Source organism: Stegostoma tigrinum, chromosome 39 (assembly GCF_030684315.1).
Source record: "Stegostoma tigrinum isolate sSteTig4 chromosome 39, sSteTig4.hap1, whole genome shotgun sequence".
Classification (NCBI taxonomy): Eukaryota; Metazoa; Chordata; class Chondrichthyes; order Orectolobiformes; family Stegostomatidae; genus Stegostoma; species Stegostoma tigrinum.
In genome coordinates this window covers 1,145,467-1,171,901 of record NC_081392.1, presented here as the reverse complement: position 1 = coordinate 1,171,901, position 26,435 = coordinate 1,145,467, and the positions used below count along the sequence as shown (strand labels likewise).

Below are 26,435 nucleotides of genomic sequence, written 5' to 3'. Positions count from 1 at the left end.
GTGAAAGAGGCTTTGTGGTTTGCCCAAAACTCGTTAGTTTCTCCATGTGGACAGCTGATCTTGGCCGAGCATTGCAGACTGGCACATCCCAAGGTGCAGGATTAGGTGCTGAGGGTTGCAATAAAGCTTGGGGTAGCTCCCACCAAAGTGCAGTAAGGAAAGACCACTATCTAGGGTCTTTCTGCCGAAGTACAACAAAGGTCTGTTCAACTATCATACCCTCTCTTTGCCTCAGTGTATGTAAACAGTGACCTGAATGAGTGGAAAATGCTTTTGGTAGCAAGTACAAAGAATGTCAAATTTCAATTATTTTATACGTAAAGACTATACAACATGCTTACTGCCTTTGTGTATGTATGTGAAAAAAAATTTTATCAAACAAAATATATGTTTGCAAATGCAAAGAACCTGAGCATGGCGATGGAAAGTGATCATCTGTGGAGATAAGGCTGAACAATAGCCAGCACCTTAAGGACGGGAGGAAAAAGGAACCTACTCAGCAGGGTGTTCTAAAGCTGATATTCTCATTCCTTGTCAAGCAAAGTGGAGCTAATGCTATTTCTATGTGGTAACTGTGGAGGATGGTGTTGGGTAGGGGGAAAACAAAATCAATGAAAGTTGTGAATGGGCAGCTTTTTCAAATTATCTAATGGGTGACACTACAACATTAGAAGCCTACCCTGAATGCAACAGCTGTATGGACCAGGGAGACCAATAGTAGAGAAACGCGTATTCTCTCAAAGTTACTGGTATGATTTAACATACTACTTCACATAAGTAAAATGGTATAATGTCAACAGGTTTAAATCTCTGACTGCCAGTTCCACATTTTTAGCATGTTTTTAAAAAACTAGCAAGGTCAGACAGCAGGCAAGCATTCTGATGAACTTTAAGATGGGGCAACACTTGCTGCCCTACAAACGTGGCAAAGTGTGGCCGTGCATTTTTCATTCTAAATAGTGAATTCTCACTTCAACAACTGGGGTGAGGCAGAGAATATGTAGCTGTCCAGAGGTACTGGGAGAAATACCGGAGACACAGCCCTGTGGTTCTTATCTGGAAACAGACGACAACAGAAACACACAGCGACGAGAAACTTCAATGTCAAAGTATAACCAATTGTTGAAATGATCCCACCTGGGAGGTGCACATAATTTCTCAGCTGTTGAGGTTCCATCAGTGACTTCACCATCTTCCATCTCAATATCTAAATATTCGCTGTCTGAATGGCTCTGTATGGAATGTATGAACACAAGAAAACACCAAAGATGAGAAAAGGCCGTTTGACCTGCAAATAATCCAATTCACCGGGCTAATCACTGACTGCATTTGGAACTCTCCAGATTTGTACCTAAAGAGCTAAATTATGCAGATTAAAGAGATAATAAGAACTGCAGATGCTAGAGAATCCAAGATAACAAAGTGTGGGGCTGGATGAACACAGCAGGCCAAGCAGCATCTTAGGAGCACAAAAGCTGACGTTTCGGGCCTAGACCCTTCATTTTTTTCCCGAAGAAGGGTCTAGGCCCGAAACGTCAGCTTTTGTGCTCCTAAGATGCTGCTTGGCCTGCTGTGTTCATCCAGCCCTGCACTTTGTTATCTATTATGCAGATTAAAGACTTTTGTTTCCAAGATTAATTTCGAATTTGCTTTTCACTAGTTGAAATTTCAGTTCTGTTGTCTCACTGGTCTAACCTACTTGAAATTAATATTCCTAATGTCTACGGTAGGGGAGCCTAAACTTTCATGGCTATGTAGGTGGGTGCAATTACCCAGTGGCATTAATGAAACAACTCGAGGCTCTGCAGAAGATTAATTGGACTCAATGTTAAATCAGCTTCTCTTCCCACAGAATGCTATATGACCTGTTGAGTTTCTCCAGCACTTTGTTTTTAATTCAAATTTTCAGCATCCACAGCATTTTGCTTTTACAACAGCTGGTGTTCGTTTGCATATATCTCAAACTGTTGATAATGATAATTTTAGTTCTGGTTTCAAGCTTATACACCAAATGAGATAACAAAAGTCTAAGAAACGTCCTTTCCTAAGTCCCAACTATACAAAATTCAAACGAGAAAAGTGTACAAGAAACAAAATGAGAAATATGATGTCCAAATTTGAATTACACTATGACAGAGTTCAGATTTCTTCCACTTAAGGGAGATGGTGGCACTGGGGTAATGGTGGTGGTAATTCAAAGGCACAGACTAATGTTCAAGAGACATGGGCTCAAATCCCACCAAAGCACCTGCTGGAATTTAAATTCAATTAACAAATCTGATATGGAAAGCTAGTTTTAGCGATGGTGATCATGAAAGTACCGATTGGTGTAAAAATACATACATTCTTTAGCAAATTTCCTTCTCTACCTTTGCCTGACTGCACTCCGCATGACTTAAGTGGATAACTTTTAAAATGTCCTCTAAATCGTCTAGCAAGCTATTCAGCTCGAAGGCAACCATCAATGCGTAACTAATGCTGGTCTTGATGGTGAGGTCAATATTCCATGGAAAGAAACAAAGAAAAGTCAAAAGCTCCAAAACAATGGTACCTATGAATTATTTACAAGAAAGTAACTTCGGCTTTGTGCTTTCTAAAGTAGTTAAATCATAAGTTGCATAAACAGATGGGTAATGGCACCCAAGCATAGCAACTAAGGAAAACTATTAAGTTTTCAGTCAAACTTTTCCAAAGATCAGAATGCAACATCAAGCATGTGAGTATTGTAGCAAATCTGCAGTGGTACACAAGGACAAATATGAAGAATGGGAGCTCAAATAGAAACTAAAAAATTTCCATCCTATTTGCACTGGAGAGTGTTGCAGTGTCAGAGAGAAAAAAAATGGTCATGTTCGATTAAATAAGGCATCATTGAGAAGGTGACAGACATACAGTGAATCAACCTCCCATCAGCGCCGTGAGCATACTTGAGTCATTCAGCAATTTAAGGAGGCTCGCCACCACTTTCTCCAGGACAATTAGTCACGAGAAATAAATGCTGGTCTTTCCTCTTATCCCCACATCCTATGAAGAAATCTAGATCATGCTATAGTGTTCAATTCTCACTCTCCTGATACTACTTTCTACCAGCCACTGTGGACCATGCCGAAGGTGGTCTGTAAATTGCCATTATGGCAGGTGACTATCAGCATTGCTTACATGCTACTCGTGCTCACAGCTCCCTGGATCATACATGCAAGCACAGTGGACCACATGTAACTGCCGTACAAACTTTGAATATATTGTAAAGTATTAAGTAATCAATCTGGTTTTTAAGCACCATCATGGCCTAATTGGAACAAATCCCAAGTGATGCAATTGTGACAAGGTTCCAGCTATGCTGCAATTACCCCTTATCAAAAGATTCCTATTGCAGATAACGATTTGGGGTTCAGGCAATTGTCTGTCAACAACCACAACAATGAAGGATTTGAGGTATAAGGAGAGTCTGGGGCTTTTTTCACTGGCGTGTACGAGACTGAGGGGTGACCTTACAAAGGTTTATGAAATCAGGTGGTGTACCGATAAGGTGAACGGCAGTTGTCTTTTCCTGAGGTTGGGGAATTTCGGGGAGGGAAGAAAAAACACATCAGGGCCAATTGTTTTCACAGAATGGTTTCTGTGTGGAATGAACTTTTGGAGGAAGTGCTGGATGCAGATACAGTTGCAATGTTTAAAAGACATTTCAACATGTGAAATGAATAAGGAAGATTTGGAGGGATATGGACCAGAGGTAGGTGGGATTAGTTAGTTTGGGATTATGGCCAGCATGAACAGGTTGGACAGAAGAATCTGTTTCCATGCTGCATGACTCTGACTCCAGCCAGTGGAAATTTTCCCCGATTCCCATAAACTTCAATATTGAAAGGGCTTTTTAATGCCACACTTTGTCAAATGTTGCTGTAGTGTTAAAGGACAGTAATGTAATGTGAGATGATGCTATGGTTTCAAGAGGTGTGTTTTTTTCTCTATTCATTGGAGAGACATGGGCATCGCCGGCCGGACAGCGCTTCTTGTCTGTCCCTAGTTAGCCTTGAGAAGGTGGTGGTGAGCTGCCTTAAACCTCTGCGGTCCTCCTGCTGTGGTTGACCACCAAATGCTATTAGGGAGGGAATTCCAGAATTCTGACAGTGACCGTGAAAGAACAGCAGTATATTTCCAAGTCGGGATGGTAAGTAGCTTACAGGGAACTTGGAGGTGTTCCCATAGATGTCTGCTCCCTTTGTCCTTCTAGATGGTCATGGATTTGGAAGGTGCTGACTGAGGATCTTTGGTGAATTTCTGCAGTGCATCTTGTAGACAGTAGCAGCAGTGTGTACTAGATGTCAGTAATGGAGGGAGTGGATACTTGTAGATGTAGTGCCAATCAAGATTGATGCTGTCAAGCTTCTTGAATATTGTTGCGGCTGTAGTCATCCAGGCAAGTGGGGAGTATTCCATCACACCTCTGACTTGTGCCTTGTAGATGGCGGACTGGCTTCGAGGAGTCAGGAGATGGGTTACTTGATGCAGTATTCCTCGCTTCTGACCTGCTCACATAGCCAGTGTTCATGTGGTGAGTCCAGTTGAGTCTCTGGTCAATGATAACTCCCAGGATGTTGACAGCGGGGGATTCAGTGACGTTAACACCACTGAATGTCAAGAGGTGATGGTTAAATTGTCTCTTGTTGGTGATGGTTATAGCCGGTGTTTGTGTGGAGCAAAGGTCACTTGCCACGAGGCAATGGAAATTCTCCAGAACTTGATGCATTTGAACATAGACTGCTTCAGTATTTGAGGAGTCATGAATGGTGCTGAACAATGTGCAATCATCGGCAAAAATCCCCACTTCTGACCTTATGATGGAGGTAAGGTCATTGATGAAGCAGCTAAAGATGGCTGGTCCTAAGACACTACGCTGCGAGCTCCTGCAGGGATGTCCTGGAGCTGAGATGATTGACCTCCAACAACCATGACCATCTTCTGACATGCCAGGTATGACTCCGACCATTGGAGAGTTTGCCCTGATGCCCACTGATTTCTGTTTTGATCCTTGATGGCACACTTGGTCGAATGCAGCCTTAGTATCAAGGGCTGTCACTCTCACCTCACCTCTGGGAATTCAGCTCTTTTGTCCACGTTTGAACCGAAGGCTGTGAATGAGGTCAGGAGCCAAGTAGCCCTGGCGGAACCCAAACTGAGCAGGTTACTGCTCAGCAGCTGCTGTTTGATACCACGGCTGATGACACTTTTCATTACTTAGAGTTGGAACAAGCAGCCATCTCAAGCCAAAATACAAAACCATTTTTAATTTTAATTGTGCTCCTGAGATGCTGCTTGGCCTGCTGTGTTCATCCAGCCTCACATTTTACCATTTTTAATTTGCCTGGATTGCATAAGGATGGGATTGAATTTTGCTAGACATGACATATTTGTCAGGTAACTAGAAAACCTCAGGCAGCGATAAAACCAGCAACCTTAATACCCACTTCACATTTAAGGAACCTTTTACAAAGATCTAGACTACTTTCTTAATATATTTTGAGGGGTTCTGGTCTGGTCCATAACAAATGCAGGTCAGCCATGGAGCTGTCGCTGCCAAAGTCCACAGAATAGCAGCAATAGATGAAATTTAACTCTGTTAAGTGTGAGCGATGCACTGTGGAAGAAAACAGAAGGGAATATTCAATGAAAGGTGGGAAATTAGAAAGTTCAAAGGCACAGGGTGATCTTGGGATGCTGGTCCATTGAATCCCTAAAAGGTGGCAGTACAAGTCGATAGGTTAGTTAAGGCGGCATACAGGACAATTGCCTTATCAGTTACAGTATAGATGAGAAAAGAGAGGTGATATTTTGAGCTGTACAAAGCTTTGGTTAGGTCAAAGCTGGAGTCACTGCACAACAAGATGGCTAAGGTTGCACTGGAAAGGTGCAGAGGAGATTCACCAATGCATTGTCTGGGATGGAGCATTTCAGCTATGGAGAGATGCTGGTTAAGCTTGGGTTTTTTTTACTTTGGAGCAGAGATGATGTTGGTGGGGGGGGGGGGGGGGGGGGGGGGGGGGGGGGAGAGGAGAGAGACCTGACTGAGGTGTACACGTCTATGAGGGGCCATGAACAGGGTATACAGAAAGCAGATGTTCGCCTTTGTCGAAGGGTCAATAATAATGGGAGTATAATGGTAAAATGAAAGGCAGGAGATTTAGAGATGTTTTGAGGAAGCATTTGTTCACCCAGAGGGTGGAGGAGGTCTGGAATACACTGGCTAGGAGGGTAGTTGAGGCAGGAAACATTACAACCTTTAAAAAGGTACTTAGATGAACACTTGGAAATGTCTAACATTCGAATCTATGGGCCTAGTGTAGGAAAAGGGAACTAGTGTAGGTAGTACTGTATTTTTTATTCTTATCTTCACCCTATTCAGAGAATTGTGTAATAGTTCTATACTGCCATGAAAGACAAACATCAACATGCACTGATACAATCTAGTTTCCTTAGCAGCTATAAAAATCACTTTCTACAGAGGCAGATTTCTTTATCTGGAATATTACTTCAAGTTTGGACAAAAGAGAGGGAGGGAGGGAGGGAGGGGCAGCATCGTGGCTTAGTGGCTTGTACTACTGCCTCACAATGCCAGAGACCCAGGTTCGACTCCATCCTCAGGCGACTGTTTGTGTGGAGTTTGCACGTTCTCCCTGTACCTGCATGTGTTTTACTTGGGTGCTCTGCTTTCTTCCCAAATCCAAAAGATGTGCAGGTTAGGTGAACTGGCTATGCTAAATTTCCCATAGCATCTAGTACAGGAAATGCAGGGACAGGATAGGGAGTGGGTGCAGGTGGTATGCTTTTTGGAGGGTTGTTATGGACTTGATGGGCTGAATGGCCTGCTTCCACACGGTGGAGATTCTAATGACAAACAACAACTTTTATAAATATTAGGAAAATGTCTTAAAGTGTCTTGAATAATTTACCATTAGCAGGCAGGAAAACATGATATCTTTCAAAGCAGAATGGCTTAATGGACTGTTTGGCCTCCTGTTTTTATTTAATAGAACAATTCCCTACAAAAAGCAGATAACTAAATGTAAAGATGTGCTGCAGAAATTCACCACATGTTTCTTGGACAGCATCTTCTAAACTGATGATCACTACCATCTTGAAGGTCAAGATAAATGGGAGCACCTCCTACTGCAAACACCCCCTCAAATCACTTACTATCCGAATTTGGAACAAAATTCTTAACTGTTGCTGGAATTCCTGAAAATTCCTCAAACTCCCTTCCTAGCAGCACTGAGGGTGCGCCTACACTCCAAAAGGCCTGCAGGTTCAAGAAAGGTACTCACCATCATCATCTTCAGAGGAATTAGGGTTGGGAACAAATTCTAGTCTGCCCACAACCCAATGATTAATTTAATATAGAAGAAAGATTATGGATGGAAAATGTTTTGTACAAAAAAAAAATACATAAAAAGGCATCCCCATATCAATCATTTAAAGCGAGCATAGTGTAGCAAGGAGTTAAGGCAGCATATGCTAGTTTGAGTACAGGAACAAGGAAATCTTACTGTAGTTATGCAGGACCTAGGTAAAACTAAGCTGAGTGCAGTTTTCGTCTCCTTAAAGGAGATACTTGCTAAATAGAGATGTGCAAAGTTCACCTGACTGTGATAACAAAGTGTGGAGCTGGATGAACACAGCAAGCCAAGCAGCATCTTAGAAGCACAAAAGCTGACGTTTTGGGACTGTTTCCTGGGATGACAAATTTATTATAAGAGGCACTGGGTCGACAAAGCCTGCACCCATTAGACTTTGGAAGAATGAGGCGGGGGGGGGGGGGGGAAATCAGTTTGAAATGTACAACATCCTAACTGGGCTTGACAGACTGGGTGAAGGGATGATACTTTCCCCAGCTGGTGGGCTAATCCAGAACAAGGGATCACAGTCACAAGGCAGAGGATAGGCCATTTCAAACTGGGCGGACAGGAGAAAACTCTTCACTCAGCGGGTGGGGAGACTTGAAATTCTCTGCAACAGATGCCCATGGAATCCAAATCACCGAATATGTTTGAGGAAGAAATGGCTTTTTAAAAGCTAAGCATGTCAAGAGACTTTAGGAGAAAACAAGAGAATATGACATTGAGATAGGGAAGCAGTCATTGAGTCCTCTTTGCCAGTCAGAGAGGGAGCAGGTGTAGCCAACTCCAACAGTGAACAATTAACCAGGAATCATTTAATACTTATTGAATTCTGTTCTATAAGATAACTATGCCAGAATCATGTAGGGCATGCAGTGTTACATATCACAGAGTGAAGTCTATCCTAAATTCTCTGCACGTGAAATGGCTTCGGTTTTCCTACGCTGGGAGGGTACAGAGTGAATACTGAATTCCTGCAGGAATCAAAGGGAAGAACTGAAACTGGATTAGGAAAGGTCTCAGAACACGACAAGGGATATTACATTGTTCAACACCAAACACTAATTTATTATATCAGATTGTGCAAGTCTAACCAGGCCTTTAGAATCAAATTTCTAGTCTGTTGGGTGCATCTTGCCACATTTCAGAAGCTAGCATATCAGGGGTGGGATTTAAATCTGAACCTTCAATGCCATTGTCACCAAACCTTTACAGTTCTCGTTTATATAAAGGTCACAAAGCAAAATCCATCTGCCACAAATTACAGTAATGCAAAGCACATTATTATACATCCTTTCTGCACTTTGTTTTACAACACTTAGAACATTCTGAATCATAAAGCCGTTGTCTCCTGCCATGTCATTTGTGGTACATTGTGCAGTACATATAAATATCTGCTAATTGGACCATTTCTGCACAGCAGAATAAATCGTTCTGAGTTTAAGTGCCTCATGACGGCAAAGCATCTAGGAACAGATCATCCTCCCAATTTTCTTGCTTACTGCTTCAAGAAAATACTGGACCAGGCAGTTCTATCAAAAAGAAAAGCCAGTAAGAAATTTAAAAATAATTAGTTCCTGATGCAGTTTATGCACTACCAGTTCTGGTCATTGCTTCCCCAAGATATCAATATATTGTTTCAGTAGGTTACTTCGCACATGCTGGGGTATGACTTTCTAGACGCAATACTCCAAATGCTGCCACAGGCAACACAAGCACGCATAAACAAAACTTCAAAGGGGTTATCCGCAACCAACAGAAGAATTCAAGCCAGTTGCCATACTGTGTAAGGGAACCTGAAAATCAGTGCAGCCCATGAGTTTACCGAATGAATAAATCAGCGAATAGAGCAACGAAGAGGAAAGCTAGTTAACCATTGTAAAAGTTGACTGGGAATATTAACAAATACCTTAAAAATCAGCTATTCAAATTGTCAATAAATTAATTTGACTAGGTTTTCTATACATACCAGTATTTCCACATCAATTTCATTCACATCGTCTGTATTTACATCAAAATCCGAATGACTGCCAAAGTCAGAGCTCCCAATGGACGACTCCCTTCCTGCAGTGAAAACAGCATCTTCATCTTTACCATTAAAAATCCTTCTTCTTAAAGCAGTGGAATCATAACCATCAGGATTCAGCTGTTCCTGGTAATGTTTCTCTTTGAGGTCTCCTGCAATCTTAACTGGAAAAAGACTGTTGGCCTTTAACTTATCTTGCCCCCAGTCAGCTCCTCCAGTGCAATGTGCATCATGACGTTCTGATAAAAGAGAAGCCATGTTGCCTTTTATTACTGCAGTGTCAGATGGTTTACTGCTTTCGAGCCAGTGTGGTTCAGGTTTCTGAAATGTTAAGCCTCTTGCCCCAGTGGTCTTAGCACCAAAGAAGTGCTCATCTTCTGCTTGGTCCTCAGTTGCATCAGATCTTGTATCTACAAAAGAGACAGCTATCAGCTCAAATTGGCAAGTATTCAACTGCTTACTGCTGTAAAAAAAAAACTTGTATGTGTTCTTTTTGGTTCCCCCACCACCTCTGTGATGTCCCTCATAGCCCTCACAGACAGGGCAGAAATAAACTAGTTTTTTTCTAAATTTTAAAAGTCCTTCTACAAATCTGTTGGTTTAGTCGGTGTAATTAAGTAACATTAGAACACAAAAGACGAACCTGTGATAACAAGGCAATTCCTGATGAAGCACTACCAACAGGATTCAGATGAAGTGGATAATTTCACATTTCTGAAACCGTGAAAAGTACGATCCAGCAAAGAAATGGTCATTGATGAGAAATTTAATATTCTAATGGCAAAATGTTAGAACATATTTAACTTTAACCATTTTTAAGTTTTGAAATGGTGACAGACTGAACATATCATGGCTAACTAACAACTCAAATTCTTAGTATGGTATTAAATCTCAAATTTGACTGTCAACACAAATGAACACTGAACACAAATTTTCAGGTAAAGGGGGAAAAAGTAGGGGATGGGGGAAGGTACCATACAGAAAGTGTATTATTGTCAATTAAGCTTTACTTGAAGTCCACAGGCTGTTATACATGGCAGAAAACTAAGAGAAACAAAACTTCTGATCTAGAATGAGCAGAATTCAACTTAAAAATAAAAAAATTCATACACAATGAACACGGTTTGACCATCCAATTACTGAATGTGTATATCTTATAATGTTAAGCACATCACCTTCCATTTTCCAGTCATAAAAGGGATGCAGCATGGAAATAAACCCTTCAGCTTAACCAGCTAATGTTTCTAAAATAAACTAGTCCATTTGCCTTTGATTGGCCCATATCCCTCTCAACCCTGCCAATCCACGTTCTTGCCCAAATGTCTTTTAAATGTTGTAACTGTACGTGCCACTACCACTTCCTCTGGCAGCTCATTCCCTATCCACACCATCCTCTGTGTGAAAAAATTGCCTCCCTGGTCCCTTTTAAATCTTTCCCCTCTTACCTTAAATCTGTACCCTCTAGTTTTGGACTCCCCTACTCTGGGGAAAAGAGCTTGGCTATTCAGCTTTATCTATGCCCCCACATGATCTTATAAACCGCTCGAAGGTTACCCCTCAGCTTCCTATGCTCCAGCAAATAAATCCCAGCTTAACCCGCCTCTTTTTGTTATTCAAACCTTCCAGTGTCCATAACATCCTTGTTAAATTTTTTTTGCAACTTTTCCAAATACCTGCTTTTATCCTTCATTTGTTTGATGAGATAAGAGAAAAAGCTGTATTTGTAGGTGAGCATGGATAGTATGTGGGAATCAAGACACAATCGCATTGTGTTCTTTTCACTGTTGGTTAGTGGAATCACCATTATAGCCCATTTTTAGCTGTCAAGTGAGGGTGACAGCCCTTCCTCAACTGTGACAGAGCAAGTATATTCTTAACAGCAGTTCATTCAATTGAGTGGCTTGTTGAGTCACTTCAGAGAGTAGTTAAGTGGATAATTGGGGTGCTTTCTGGGGTAGGTGGGACCTCTACAAGCAAGATGGTCTTCACTTGAACCAGGGGGTACTGATATTCTTTGGGGGGGGGGGGGGGGGGGGGGGGGTGAGGCATTTGCTAAGGCTGTTCGGGTGGGTTTAAACTAATTCAGCAGGGGGATGGGAACCAAAATTGTAGTTCGACTATATAGAAAAGGTTGAGAGTAGGGTGGTCCGAAATAAAGTTTCAGGGAAGCAAGATGGCACCGGCAAGCAAGAAGTTGGACTGAAGTGTGTCTACTTCAATGCCAGTAGCGTCTGGAAGAAGGTGGGTGAACTTGCAGCATGGGTTAGTACCTGGGACTTCGATGTTGTGGCCATTTCGGAGACATGGGTCGAACAGGGACAGGAATGGTTGTTGCAGGTTCCGGGATTTAGATGTTTCAGTAAGAACAGAGAAGATGGTAAAAGGGGCGGAGGGGTGGCATTGTTGGTCAAGGACAGTATTACAGTTGCAGAAAGGATGTTTGGGGACTCGTCAACTGAAGTAGTACGGGCTGAGGTTAGAAACAGGAAAGGAGAGGTCACCCTGTTGGGAGTTTTCTATAGGCCTCCGAATAGTTCCAGAGAGGTAGAGGAAAGGATAGCAAAGATGATTCTCGATAGGAGTGAGAGAGACAGGGTAGTTGTCATGGGGGACTTCAACTTTCCAAATATTGACTGGGAACACTATAGTTCGAGTACTATAGATGGGTCAGTTTTTGTCCAGTGTGTGCAGGAGGGCTTCCTGACACAGTACGTAGATAGGCCAACAAGGGGCGAAGCCACATTAGATTCGGTACTGGGTAATGAGCCCGGCCAGGTGTTAGATTTGGAAGTAGGTGAGCACTTTGGTGATAGCGATCACAATTCTGTTATGTTTACTTCAGTGATGGAAAGGGATAGGAGTATACCACTGGGCAAGAGTTATAGCTGGGGGAAAGGCGATTACGATGAGATTAGGCAAGATTTAGGGAGCATAGAATGGGGAAAGAAACTGCAGGGGATGGGCACATTAGAAATGTGGAGCTTATTCAAGGAAAAGCTCCTGTGTGTCCTAGATAAGTACGTACATGTCAGGCAGGGAGGAAGCTGTAGAGTGATGGAGCCGTGGTTTACGAAGGAGGTGGAATCTCTGGTCAAGAGGAAGAAGGCAGCTTATGTTAGGATGAGATGTGAAGGCTCAGTTAGGGCACTTGAGGGCTACGAGGTAGCCAGGAAATACCTAAAGAGAGAGCTCAGAAGAGCCAGGAGGAGACATGAAAAGTTGTTAGCGGATAGGATCAGGGTAAACCCTAAGGCTTTCTATAGGTATTTAAGGAATAAAAGAATAACGAAAGTAAGATTAGGCCCAATCAAGGATAGTAGTGGTAAGGTGTGTGGGGAGTCAGATGAGATAGGGGAAGCGCTAAATGAATATTTTTCAACTGTATTCACTCTAGAAAACAACAATGTTGTCGAGGAGAATACTGAGATACAGGCTACTAGGCTAGGTGGGATTGAGGTTCACACGGAAGGGGTATTAGAAATCCTTCAGAAGGTGAAGATAGATAAGTCCCCTGGGCTGGATGGGATTTATCCTCGGATCCTCTGGGAAGCCAGGGAGGAGATTGCCGAGCCTTTGGCAATGATCTTTAACTCGTCATTGTCTACAGGAATAGTGCCAGATGACAGGAGGATAGCAAATATGGTTCCCCTGTTCAAGAAGGGGAGTAGAGACAACCCTGGTAATTATAGGCCAGTGAGCCTTACCTCAGTTGTTGGTAAAGGTGTTGGAAAAGGTTATAAGGGATAGGATTTATAATCATCCAGAAAAGAATAAATTGATTAGGGAAAGTCAGCACGGTTTTGTGAAGGGAAGGTCATGCCTCACAAACCTTATTGAGTTCTTTGAGAAGGTGACCAAACAGGTAGATGTGGAGTATATGGATTTCAGCAAGGCATTCGATAAGGTTCCCCACGGTAGGCTATTGTACAAAATGCAGAGGAATGGAATTGTGGGAGATATAGCAGTTTGGATCGGAAATTGGCTTGCTGAAAAAAGACAGAGGGTGGTAGTTGATGGGAAATGTTCATCCTAGAGACCAGTTACTAGTGGTGTACCGCAAGGGTCGGTGTTGGGTCCACTGCTGTTTATCATTTTTATAAATGACCTGGATGAGGGCGTAGAAGGATGCGTTAGTAAATTTGCAGACGACACTAAGGTCGGTGGAGTTGTGGATAGTGACGAAGGATGCTGTAGCTTGCAGAGAGACATAGATAAGCTGCAGAGCTGGGCTGAGAGGTGGCAAACGGAGTTTAATGCAGACAAGTGTGATGTGATGCACTTTGGTAGGAATAACCGGAAGGCAAAGTACAGGGCTAATGGTAAGATTCTTAGTAGTGTAGATGAGCAGAGAGATCTCGGTGTCCATGACAGATCATTGAAAGTTGCCACCCAGGTTGACAGGGCTGTTAAGAAGGCATACAGTGTTTTAGCTTTTATTGAGAGAGGGATTGAGTTCCGGAACCAAGAGGCTATGCTGCAGCTGTACAAAACTCTGGTGCGGCCGCACTTGGAGTATTGTGTACAGTTCTGGTCACCACATTATAAGAAGGATGTGGAAGCTTTGGAGAGGGTGCAGAGGAGATTTACTAGGATGTTGCCTGGTATGGAGGGAAGGTCTTACAAGGAAAGGCTGAGGGACTTGAGGCTGTTTTCATTAGCGAGAAGAAGGTTGAGAGGTGACTTAATTGAAACATATAAAATAATCAGAGGGTTAGATAGGGTGGATAGGGAGAGCCTTTTTCCTAGGATGGTGACGGCGAGCACGAGGGGGCATAGCTTTAAACTGAGAGATATAGGACAGATGTCAGAGGTAGTTTCTTTACTCAGAGAGTAGTAAGGGAATGGAACACTTTGCCTGCAACGGTAGTGGATTCGCCAACTTTAGGTACATTTAAGTCGTCATTGGACAAGCATATGGACGTACATGGAATAGTGTAGGTTAGATGGGCTTGAGATCGGTATGACAGGTCAGCACAACATAGAGGGCCGAAGGGCCTGTACTGTGCTGTAATGTTCTATGTTCTAAGCTACAGCGATGTGGGACTAGAGTGACCCGTGAGCCAGACTAGGTAAGGACAGTAAAATTCTTGCTTGTAAGATCATTAGAGAATCAACTGGGTTTTTACAACAATAAAATAACTTTAGGGTCACCTTTATTGATATAATTCCATAATTTCTTTCAAAACTGAACTCTAAATTTTCAAACTGCTACAGTCTGTCCAGTAGTATGCTACCATACTCACAATGGATTCCTTTAAGCATAGTTGTATTTAAAATTTGTCACGTTAATAGCACTTTACAGTTGGCTGCTTTCATTCTGAAAGATATAATCGAGGCAAAAAGAAAGGCAGTCTAACTCACGACTTCCACAAATTCCTCAAAATCTGATTTAGCTGTCAACTTTATGATAAACCAGTATGGAGTACTATTTATTAAAAAAAGGCTTGTACTCAGGGAAGTTCACAAGAATACCAATTAAAAAGGTGGAAGTATTGCAAAGCCTCTATCAAACAGATCAACTTGCTACCCAGTGAATGCAATCTTCTCGGAGTATAAAATATTACTTTTCACATCGAATTGACATTCTTGAAGAAAAAATCTCAACAAAACGCAACTTTATAGGAATTACAGAGCAAGCATGTTATTGAAAATAATATTTTAAAAGACACTCGTACTCAAATCACAAAACATTTCCTTGTGGCAACAAACATATCTCACAAACTGAAACATGAGAAATGAAATTGTTTCTTGATTCACATGAAGTACTGAAATTCCTTTCCAAAAAACAGAAGTCATACCTGCAAGAAGTGAAATTTCCTCTAACAACTTCTTTTGCTTTTTCTTTAACAGTTCCTTTTCCCTGAATAGTTCTTCTGATTGCAAATCCAAGTCACTGATTACATCAATGGCCTGGAAAAATAAAAATCAAGACAAAAGCACATGACTAATATGGTGCCACATACTACTGAAGCTAGAAATCACTATTAACACTTTGATAGGCCACTACATAACAAACCTCTAGCAGGCAGTAGTGTTTTTTTTTGTGGCACTTTCAGTGGAATAGAATACTGCAACTAAACGATTTAACTTCTTCATAAACAGAAACAACAAGAAATCCAATTGAAGAAGCTACTCCATTTGTAGTGGTGCAATTTCATGATGGAATTTATCAAAAATGCTAAAAGCCAGACTGATGCAGAAAATCTTCAAATTAAATACTTTCATGGTCATTAGGGTGTGCTAGTGCATGACATGCAAGTCAGTAGTACATAAAAAAGTTCTAAAAAAAAAAACAAACAAACAAACAAACAACGTTGTTTCAGGCAGTTCTTGCTCAGGCACGACTCCCAAGCCCCTTTTCAGATTCCTCCTGTGCAGGCAGACAAGCATTAGTGGGGGTTGATGAGAATGTGAAATTCAAAACATTGAGATTAGCTATGATCTTACTGACTGGCAGAACAAGTCTGTGCTGCCAAATGACCTACTTCTACTCTGGGGTTTGGTGGGGGGTAATGAAATGCTGGGATGGTGTTGCTGGGCGAAGTTCATTTGGAAGATTTCCCTGCTTTTCTATGCTATTGATACAAGAGTTTAATTGTAGTGCCTCTGTATAGCCATCATGGCCTTGTGGCACTTTTCAAAGCACATGAGAATTCTCCTTGGTAATATTTATTCCTCAATCAACAATGTGATCAAATTACTTTTATGGGATCTTGTCAAGCATATATTCGCTTCAAGAGACTTGGAGGTCTTTTGGTTCGTGAATGGATTGTGAATCTTTACAGTGACAGTATGGGGTTGTGTTATGGAGTGAATGAAAGACAGGTTGATACATTTTTGGGCATTAAGAGAAGCAAAGGGTATTGGAATAATGTGGGAAGCTGGGCTTGAGTTAGAAGAGGGATATTGTGAAGTCTAAGGCAGGTTCTTGCATTATCAAACACAACTGTACACCATAACACAAGACATTAGGACAGATAATAGATAACAGGAATTGCAGATGTTGGAGAATCTGAAATAACAAGGTGTGGAGCTGGATGAACACAGCAGGCCTAGAAACATCTTCGGAGCAGGAACGCTGACGTTTCAGGCCTACACCCTTCATCAGCTGCTCCTAAGATGCTGCTAGGCCTGCTGTGTTCATCCAGCTCCACACCTTGTTATATTAGGACAGATAACCAAGCTTTTTGTCAAAAAAGGACCATTTTAAGTAGTGTCTTGAAAAGGGGGTACAGAGCAAATGTTTAGGCAAGGAATTCTAATTTTTAAGGTCTAGGCTACTGAAGACCTGGATGTCGAAGGTGGAAAGTTTGCCAGACCGTAAGCCAGTGTAGATCAGTGAACTCAGTGATAGATAAATAAATCTGCTGCAAGGACACAGACGGCAGAGTTTTGGACGAGTGAAGCCAGCCTGGAACTCAATGAAATAAATCAAAACTAAAAGCATGGATGATAGTTTTAAGTAAATGAGGAAGGCAGGGATAGAAATTGACAATACTGCAAAGGTGGAAGTTATGTGGTCTTTGGATGGATGGGACAAATAAGAAGCATACTTCATGATGAAATTAAACTGAGACTGTACAGCCTTAGTGGCTGGGAGAATTGGTGCTAAGGGAATGCAGGTTATGGTGGGGACGAAGTCTCCAAAATTGCAGGAGGGATTTTCTGCTCATCTAAAAAAGCAGTGTGACAAATCAAAGGCACTGCAACTGTTTGGGAAAGTTCAAGAAAAATTTGAGGTGGGGTGGGGGGGGTGCAGATGGACATGACAAAAATTGGCTGGATGATTACTGCGAGGAGGAAGGTATGTGGTCACGGGAGGATACAAACAGATTGGTCAGGTGGACAGATCAGAGGCAGATGGAAATTAACCCTGATAAATGCAAGGCGATAATAGTTAACAGGGAATTAAGGAAGCATATCGGACACTTGCCTTTATCAATCATAGCATAGAGCATAAGGGTAGGAAGGTCATATTGGAGCTATACAGAACTTTGGTTCGGCCATAGGTGGAGTATGGTGTGGCATTCTGGTTACCACACTAACAGGAAGGATATGATTGCGCTGGAGGGGGTGCAAAGAAGATTAACTAGGATGTTGCCTGTGATGGAGCATTTTGTTTATAAGTACAGGCTAGGTATGCTTGGCTTGCTTTCTTTAGAGCAGAGAAGATCGAGGGGTGCCTGTTAAAACTGTGTAAGATCATGGACAGAGTGGATAGAAAGCAGCTGTTTCCCTTAGTCGAAGGGTCAATAATAAGGAAGCGTAATTTTAAAAAAGGTGGTTTAGTGGGGATTTGAAGGAAAACCTTTTCACTAGAGACTGAAGAAGATATGGAATGCATTGCCTGGAAGGGTATTTGCGGCAGGAAACCTCACAAACTTCAAAAAAAGAATAAAAAATAAACTTAGACGAACATTTGGAAAATGTCAAAATATTCAAGGTTATACGGGTCTAGTGTGACAAAGTGGAACTAGTGTAGGTAGAATTTTTTGGTGGTACAGACTCAATGGGAGAGTGCTTATGATGTACAAATCTCTCCAGAGATGATGTCACACCTGTTGAGTATCTTCAGCAATTTCTGTTTGTTTCAGATTGCCAACATTCACAGTCTTTTGTTTTTATTCAAGAACTAGGAGGAGGTCAAAGATGAATCCCTGGGAAGCTTTAGGGGTAACTGAAACAATGTACTGGAATCCATAGGTAAAAAGACCAAATTTGACTCTTACACTAACTTACAACAGCATGCTCTAACTAGCTGCATCTAAAAGGTCCATAAGTCGATGAATTCTGACACTGACAACATGGAAGCAAATATTCAGAGGGACGGTTTAGGAGATAATAGTTATGTGATTTGCAAAATATTAATTGCAAATTACAAAGATGCAACAAATCATGCCTTAAAATTAAAAAAGTTACCAAATATACAATTAAAATAAAAATTATCGCGGGGACTGAAAGGATGAAGAGTCCCTTTTTGGAAAGAATAATCTTTAAAATTCATCTGAACAAACCTTAGTGAGAATGGCACCTTTTGGAGCTTTTTTGTCATTGAATACAGTGCTCTCCAATAATTTAAAACGATTTTCCATCAACTTGCGTGATTCTCGTTCTCTCAGTGTATGTGATGTTGCCTTCCTGTTGGCTATCCAACCCCTAGATGGCTCACTGCACCGCTGTAGAATTAAAATCACAAAGTACAAGTCATGGCCAAGTGTAAGTATAATAGCATTGGACAATTACTAAGTAGAAAGTTGTGCATATTTTTATTTTGTATTTCTCAAATAGGCTATCAACTTGAATTTTCTGATTATTTTGAAAGTTAAATTAATAGTTCAACTCCTGCCAGAGGCAAAAAAAAACTACTTTCTACAGTTATCTCACACTTCATTTTGACATGTTCTCCCCTTTTCTGTAAATGCAGATGTTTACGTCTTTCACTTTGAATTTTTAGTTGCAGTGAGGCCCCAATACATTTTGTTTGCACTTCCTCTCACCTGATACAAGTCCATAGTATCAATCACTATTAGTTATAGGGACAAAATCTAGTTTGTTCTCTATGAGTTCATAAAACCCTACTGAATTTCTGAAAAAAAAAGTCAGTCATTTAATGCAAATATCACTCCACAATGAGGTGCAACTAGTTTCACACATTTAGAACGATAGCTACATTTGTTCACAAACGAGTTTGAAGGTGCCAGCCATGAGGGTGATAGCTAAACAAAAATTACTAAAGTTCTTGCCTGCATTAACATGCCAGTGAGTATATTCCATTAAGTTCATCACCAGTCAACTTTCAACAAGCAGCTTATATCCTACTAATTGCAATTCATTATCTCTGACTCTTCCACCTAGTCGAGTGCCATTGAATTATTTGCAATAATGCAGCCTAAGCTTTCACTGAGTTGAAAGCAGTCATTTATAATATGGCTGACAATCTTTATTTTTGATGTCTGGGCTAACAATTGTTTGAAGGGATTACCTGAAGATTCTGACGAGAACATACTTATGGGTGTAGATGCACAGGAAAGACTGGGCTGCAGGCGAATAGCCTGAGGCTCTGTACCTTCAACAGAAAGAACCACAACTCAAAGGGCTTGTCCCTTTGCAGAGTGTCCATGTACATTATGTAAACTGAGACAGATCACAGAAAGCAGAGGGAGATTTGAGAGCCTTCGTGCATAAATCACAAGGAAATAACATCCAAGTTCAGTAGGTAGTAGGGGAAGCAAATGGAACGCTGGCCTTTATTTCAAAAAGGTAATGGAGTATAAAAGTCGGGAGGTTTCGCTAAAACTATATGAGGCACAAGTCAGACCACAGCTGGAATGTTATGAATAGATTAGGGCCCCTTATTTAAGAAAAGATATATTGGCATTGGAACCAGTCCATGGAAAATTCATTAGGCTGATCCTCGGTATGGAGGGGCTGTCTTGAGGAGAGGTAGAATAGGTTGTGCCTGTACACTCACTGGGATTCTTATGACACTTGATAGAGTTAACGCAGAGAGGTTTGTTTCCCCTTGTGGGAGTTCCTAGGGCTTATGGGGTCACCCACTTAACAGGAGAAATTTCTTTTCTCAGAGGGTGGTGAATGTTTGGAATTCTTTACCATAAATACTTACCCTCTACAGCTGTCTAAGTGTATTCAAGGCCCAGTTAGATTTTTAAATCAGTAAGGAAGCCAAGGTTATGGTGAAAAGACAGGAGTGTTGAGGATTGTCAGATCAACCATAATTTCATTGAATGGTGGAACAGACTCAATGGGCAACCTTTGCTCCTACATCTTATGAACTTATGGAAAGTTCAAAACAATAGCAAAGAAGAGTGACACACAGACTTTGGTACACATTCAATAGCAATATTCCTTTTTAAAGCATTCACGAAACAAATCACAGGGAGATGGAGCAAGCTCCAAAAAGCAGAACTAACTGGTCTGACCTGTGGAAGAGTTGGATGGATTGTAATACTTGTGTTAGGATTTGAACAATATGATGCCAGCGGTCAGCTGCTCCACACAGTGCTACTGACTGACCAGCCAGCATGACTTACTGGTCAATTCTGAAGTAGTAAATCCACAACTTAAGGTGGATTCTTTCCTCTATCAATCACCAAGAGTCCAACAAAGGACAGCCATCAGAAAAAGACTGACATTGTTCTCAACAACATATTGCTCAATTGCTTTGGTTAAGTGTTAGCAATATTTGTGTGGCTTTGCACCCCCAATCCCCCCAAAAAGAATCTCCACCCCTTTATATGTTGCAAAGTCAGCTTCTCCCATTGGCCATTGTGATGGCAAGGTTCTTTAAGTAGCTGGTGGAAAACTAGCAGATAAGTTGAGAGTCCCCACATTTGGCTTTATGCACATAATTTCAATACAAGAAACAACAAAACAATAACAAAAACATTTCTTGCTGAGTAATAAACAGAAACAGGAGAAGTAAGATATGAGAAACTAACTCTCAAGACTCTGCAGAATTAACATTTCTACTTTTGCCTATAAAAATAAAGTGTCAATTTCTTCAGAATAAACTTCAAAGAACTACTCAGACCTTAATTGAGCTTAATTAAATAAAGTCCACTTTATACATACCATGCTCATTTTATTCAAAGCCTCCATTTCAGTGCCAAAATCTGAGAAGTTACAAAACCTGGAGCTTCCAGAACATTCTTCATTTGCTGAGCTGACAGTGGAGCAATCTTCTTGGCTAAGATTTTCTTCTCTTTTCACTGCAAAACTGTTGGTGCTGCCAGAATAGTCACGTTCACTGTTACATTTTTCATTGAAGTAGTCACCAACCTTAACTGCAACTATATCGTCGGAACCGGTCAAGTTCACCTCATATTTTAGATTTATTCCGCAATCTGTCCCATGCTCATCCAAAGGACCATCTTCTGGAAACCATTTCATTCCAAAGGAATTCTGGGAAGAGGAAACTCTCCCACTTGAGAAACTCAACGTCTCACCGGTTTCAATTATTTCACCAGCTTCAACGCCATCTTGTGTTATATCAGGTTCCATCTCTGCTGGGGAAGAAACACCTGTTCAATTGACCTAACTTGGACAAGCAGCTACAAAACAATCATTTTATGTTACAAGGTTGAGGGAGGTAGTGACGTATTGGTAATATCTTTGTAATAGTAATTCAGAGGCTTCATCAATGTCTTGATTCAAATCTCACTAGAGTATCAGGGAGAAACTAAATTAATAATTAGAATATAAAGACCTTGGTAATGGTTCCACGGAACAATCATCCACTGTCATAAAGGTTCACTAATATTATTCAGGGAAGAAAATCTGCCAACCTTACCTAGTCTAGTCTAGTCTAGATGTGAGGCTCGGTCCACAGCAACATGGTCGATTCTTAACTGCTCTCTGAAATGGCCAAGCCAGCCAACTCAGTTTGAGGATGAACAGCAATTGCTTGCCTTATTAGAGATCCCATGAGAGAAGTGCAGCTAATACGTTCAAACATTGGTGCATAGATTTATGTATATTCTAGCTTGTGTTTATGAGAGCAGTACAATTATTCTTGCTACTGTGATTGGATACAGCCTGATATTACTGTGTTCCCCTCATCCCAATTTTAAAACAGAGTGTGGTCAGCCCCATGCAGCAATTCACCTGACTCTAGAATAATGCAGTGTGAGAGGAGGCCACTCTATCCATCATGTCTGCTGCTGGTTCTCTGAAGGAGCTATCCAATTAATCTGACTCTGCCTGCTCTTTTGCAAAAGCTTTGCAATTTTCACATCTCATTTATTCAGCAACATTTGGAAAATTATAGTTGAACCTATTTCCACCGCCTTCAGACAACGGTTTCTAGATTCAAGATAATTTTGTTTTGCTAATGTCCCCTCCAGTTGGTAGAAATTTCTTATCAAAATGCAACCTTTCCTAACCTTTGCAGTACTAGCAGAACAATCCTCGTTACTCTCATCTCTGCTTTGATCAACAATAAAAGACCTAAGCTAATTAGATTCCTAGAGATGGAACACTATTTTTGGCCAAGATATCTTGGCCATGTGGTCCCTCAATCATGCTCTGTCATTCAATAAGATCACAGTGGAATTTCTACATCAACGCATTCTTGCTCTCCTCATAATCGTGATTATCTCAACTTACTCAACCTTGAATATGTACTTCACAGACTGTGGATGCTTGAAGATTGACAATTCCCAAAGATGAATTTCCACAGACTTAGTCCTACATGGCAAATACTTTGCCAAGAACATTCTGGACCTTGTAAGGAAATAGACACTTAGCACCGACCTTGTCAAACCAACTTCAGAATGTATATTTCAACAAGATCAACAAATATACCCCAAATTATTTCAGCACTAGAAAGCTTCTATATAAAATAGCTAAAAAGGTCTTACCAGATAACAGTGAGATCTTTTCTAACAGGATTTTCTGTTTTCCCAAAAGTAGTTCCTTCTCCATTGTTAGATTTTTGGATTGCCTATCCAAGTTATTGATTACATCGATGGCCTGTAGAACAAATGGAAGTCATAAAATTCAAGTTATGTTTCAGAACTTCACATGATTGTGGCTGCTGTGCATTGCAAATATTCCATTTATAGGTCCTTTCCAATTTTTAATTCAATTCTATGGACAAGCACATGCCGTACACGTGTCTCATTTCTCACTCAAGTTCTCAGCCATAGTATTAATTTGAATCAAAGCAATGAAAAATACCTACCCCTCTGTTGTGGGAAGCATTTACCCTGATGCCTTTAGTGTCTAGATATCCATTTGTTTCTTACATGCATGGTTGTTTCTACAGACAATGGCAAAAAAGTACTCACAGCCTATACTTAAAACTGGTGCTCACAGTACCCTGTCAGTACTACAATGACCTCGATCTGTCCTGACTGCTGATATCGATTATGGTTATTTGGGCAATATTGGAGTTGCCATATTTTTGCACATGTAATAACAACATTTCAACAATATCAGGGGACACAGGACATTCAGTGACTTGAGTGCTCTACTACCTTATATGGTAGATAATTCCACAGATTCACCATCTTCTGGAGTTAGAAATTTCTCCTCACCACAATCCTACATAATCTACCCTGTATCCTGCAACAAAAACAAAGTTGCTGGAAAAGCTCAGCAGGTCTGGCAGCATCTGTGGAGGAGAAAACAGAGTTTACGTTTCAGGGCAGCATGGTGGCTCAGTGGTTAGCACTGTAGCCTCACAGCGCCAGGGCCCCGGGTTCGATCCCAGTCTCGGGCGACTGTGCGGAGTTTGCACATTCTCCCCCCGCGTCTGCGTGGGTTTCCTCCAGGTGCTCTGGTTACCTCCCACAATCCAAAGATGTGCAGGCTAGGTGGATTGGCCATGCTAAATTACCCACCATGTTCAGGGGTGTGTGGGATGCTCCAAGGGGTGGTGTGGACTTGTTGGGCTGCAGGGCCTGTTTCCACACTGCAGGGAATCTAATCTAATCAAGGGTCCAGTGGCCCTTCCTCAGAACTTCGTCTGTATCCAGAGACCGTGACCTATTAATCTGGAGACCCAACAGGGAAAAAAAAAAGAGGAAAATAAACCTATGAATAGTCTGTCTAGCCTGACACAATTTTATATGTTTGATTGAGATTATGTTGTTTCACTGCCAAATAACTACATTTTTTGTAAACAAATTCCAGTTCAGAATTTACATAATTAGAGCATATTATTCATGATATTACATAATCAATATCTGACAAAATTAACCAGGAAGTGAAACATTGGATTTTTCAGTAACCAAATGAGACTGGTCCGATAAATTTACTTAGAAGGCTCATGGTAGTACCCAACAAACTAGAAGTGAGAAAAAAAATACCTAATTATTGCAATATGTGTTCTATCATTATGAAGGTCCAACAGGTACTGGAAAATGAAGTGCAAATATTTTATTGAAAAACTGGAGGTGTAAATCCTGATGCTTCTTGCACTATAATCAAATGAATTATTCACAAACCTCATCAAGGATGGCACCCTTTGAAGCAATTTGTCGGTCATCAAAAAGTTTATTCTTCAATACTTTAAAACGATTTTCCATCATCCTGCGTGACTCTCGTTCTCTCAAGTTGTGTAATATTGCCTTCTTTCTAGCTTCACATAGCACAGAGGGTTCATATACCTAAAGATTGACAAAACCCCATTAAGAAAGTGGCTGGAATGCAGCCTAACTGAGCTATATAGCTTTGGGTAATGTTAACAGCATAGTCAATACTGTCTGATGCATTAAAAACTAGGTTTGAAGTTAATGATGTACAAATGACCAGGCAACAGAAGTACATTTATTTGGACTCACCCTTTTTTTAGTTGAATGGCTGAATGATTGTGAATTCTGGAAAAATCCCCTGGAAAACAGGAATGGTTTGAACAGTCATCTGCAGTCTCTTTGTATAAATGAATCAGAAGACAGGGATTAACAAATGGGTGCATGATGATACGAAATGCCACGGAAACACTGAATATAATTCCCGCAGATTTCACAAGGTTGCATTTTCAAAGTTCTTGCTAAAAGCTGAATATGCAGGATCCAAAAAGTAGCACCCAGGTCGAATAACTATGGATAGGGGCTCTATCATATTTTGAATGTAGATCTTTCAAGGGCAATGAAGGACTACAAACATTCCATGTGTGCTTACAGATTGTGGGCAACAGGGGAAGGGAGGGGAGCCAGGGAGAAAAGCTGCCTCTAGACCAATTGATACTTAATGGGTTTACCCACTGCATTGTTTTTAAAAGAGGTAAACTACTGCAATAAATGCAAGTTCTTGAAACTGTGTACTTAGATTATAACCTTGTGTACTCCACCTGGACAACAGCAACTTTCAGCTGTAAGGGTGAAGCTAGATTAGAGAAATCAGTGGGGAAATACTCCACTGGTTGGTATCATATCATGCACAAAAAGGAAGCAGCTATGATGGTGGGATGCCAAACATCTCAGACTCAGGGCAGTGAGGACAATTGCAGAAGTTCCTCACAGTGGTGTCCTAGGCTCAACCATCTTCAGCTGCTGCACAAATGACCTTCCCTTCACCAAAGACTCAGCTGTGGGAATATTCTCTGATAATTGCATAGTGTTCAGCACCGTTCATTATTCCTCAGATACTGAAACAGCAAGTCCTGGACAACATTCAGGTTTGGGCTGAAAAATCATGAGGCATTTGGTCTCCACTGCGACCATCTCCATTAAATAACACATTCCCTGGCTCTCCAAAGCTTACCCATCATCTACAAGACACAAATCCGGATAGCGATGGATGGCACAGGATGGCACGGAGGTTCAGTGGTCAGCACTGCTACCTCACAGCACCAGGGCCCAGGTTCATTTCCACCCTTGGGTGACTGTCCTGTATGGAGCTTGCACATTCTCACCATGTCTGCGTGGATCTCTATTGGATGCTCCAGTTTCCTCCCACAGTCCAAAGAAGTCCAAAGTGAATTGCCCATGGTGTTCAGGGATGTGTAGGTTAGGTGTGCTAGCCGTGGGAAATTAGGGTTACAGGAAAAAGGTAGGGGTCAGTGTGGGTTTATTTCCACAATGGAAGGATTCTATGATCTCTATTTGTTTAATTTTGGAGCTACACCAATACAGACAAGAAGATTTTTAGCATTTAGGTCAATGCAGCCCAAACTACACTCCATTAACCACCTTATACATTCACTCCCTTTGCCATATTGGCAGCAAGATTCACTACTACAGCAACTCAGCAAGGGTCCTTCAGTAGCAACTTTCAACTCTATGAACTCTACAACTTGAAAGAGAAGGGCTGTAGATACATGTGAATCACCACCTGCAAGCTCCCCACTAAGCCACATGAGCTTGACCTGGAACTACATTGCCATTCGCACCCTGCAACAAAATCCTGGAGCTCCCTTCAGTGATTTAAGGTGGCAACTGCCGCATTTTTGAAAGAACTTAGGGATGGGCAATAAATAATGACCTAAACATCAACATTTACACACCACAAAATTAGTAAATTAGTAACAATAATGGAACTTTCTCAGATAA

At 41.2% G+C, this 26,435-nt stretch overlaps 1 protein-coding gene across 4 annotated transcripts in view; it reads right to left on the bottom strand.

The window, feature by feature from the left end:
• LOC125447831 (uncharacterized) overlaps positions 1–26,435 on the bottom strand; it is a 145,231-nt gene that overhangs the window by 53,873 nt on the left and 64,923 nt on the right. For 3 of the 4 annotated variants that reach the window (XM_048522601.2, XM_048522603.2, XM_048522604.2), the window contains exons 15-22: positions 24,726–24,774; positions 24,390–24,551; positions 22,800–22,911; positions 21,013–21,446; positions 18,435–18,596; positions 15,219–15,330; positions 9,364–9,830; positions 1,138–1,232 (exon numbers count right to left, since the gene is read on the bottom strand). In XM_048522601.2, coding sequence (XP_048378558.2) covers positions 1,138–1,232; positions 9,364–9,830; positions 15,219–15,330; positions 18,435–18,596; positions 21,013–21,446; positions 22,800–22,911; positions 24,390–24,551; positions 24,726–24,774 — 1,593 coding nt within the window. The remainder of the gene's footprint in view (positions 1–1,137; positions 1,233–9,363; positions 9,831–15,218; positions 15,331–18,434; positions 18,597–21,012; positions 21,447–22,799; positions 22,912–24,389; positions 24,552–24,725; positions 24,775–26,435) is intronic. The other variant, XM_048522602.2, reaches the window with a different exon arrangement.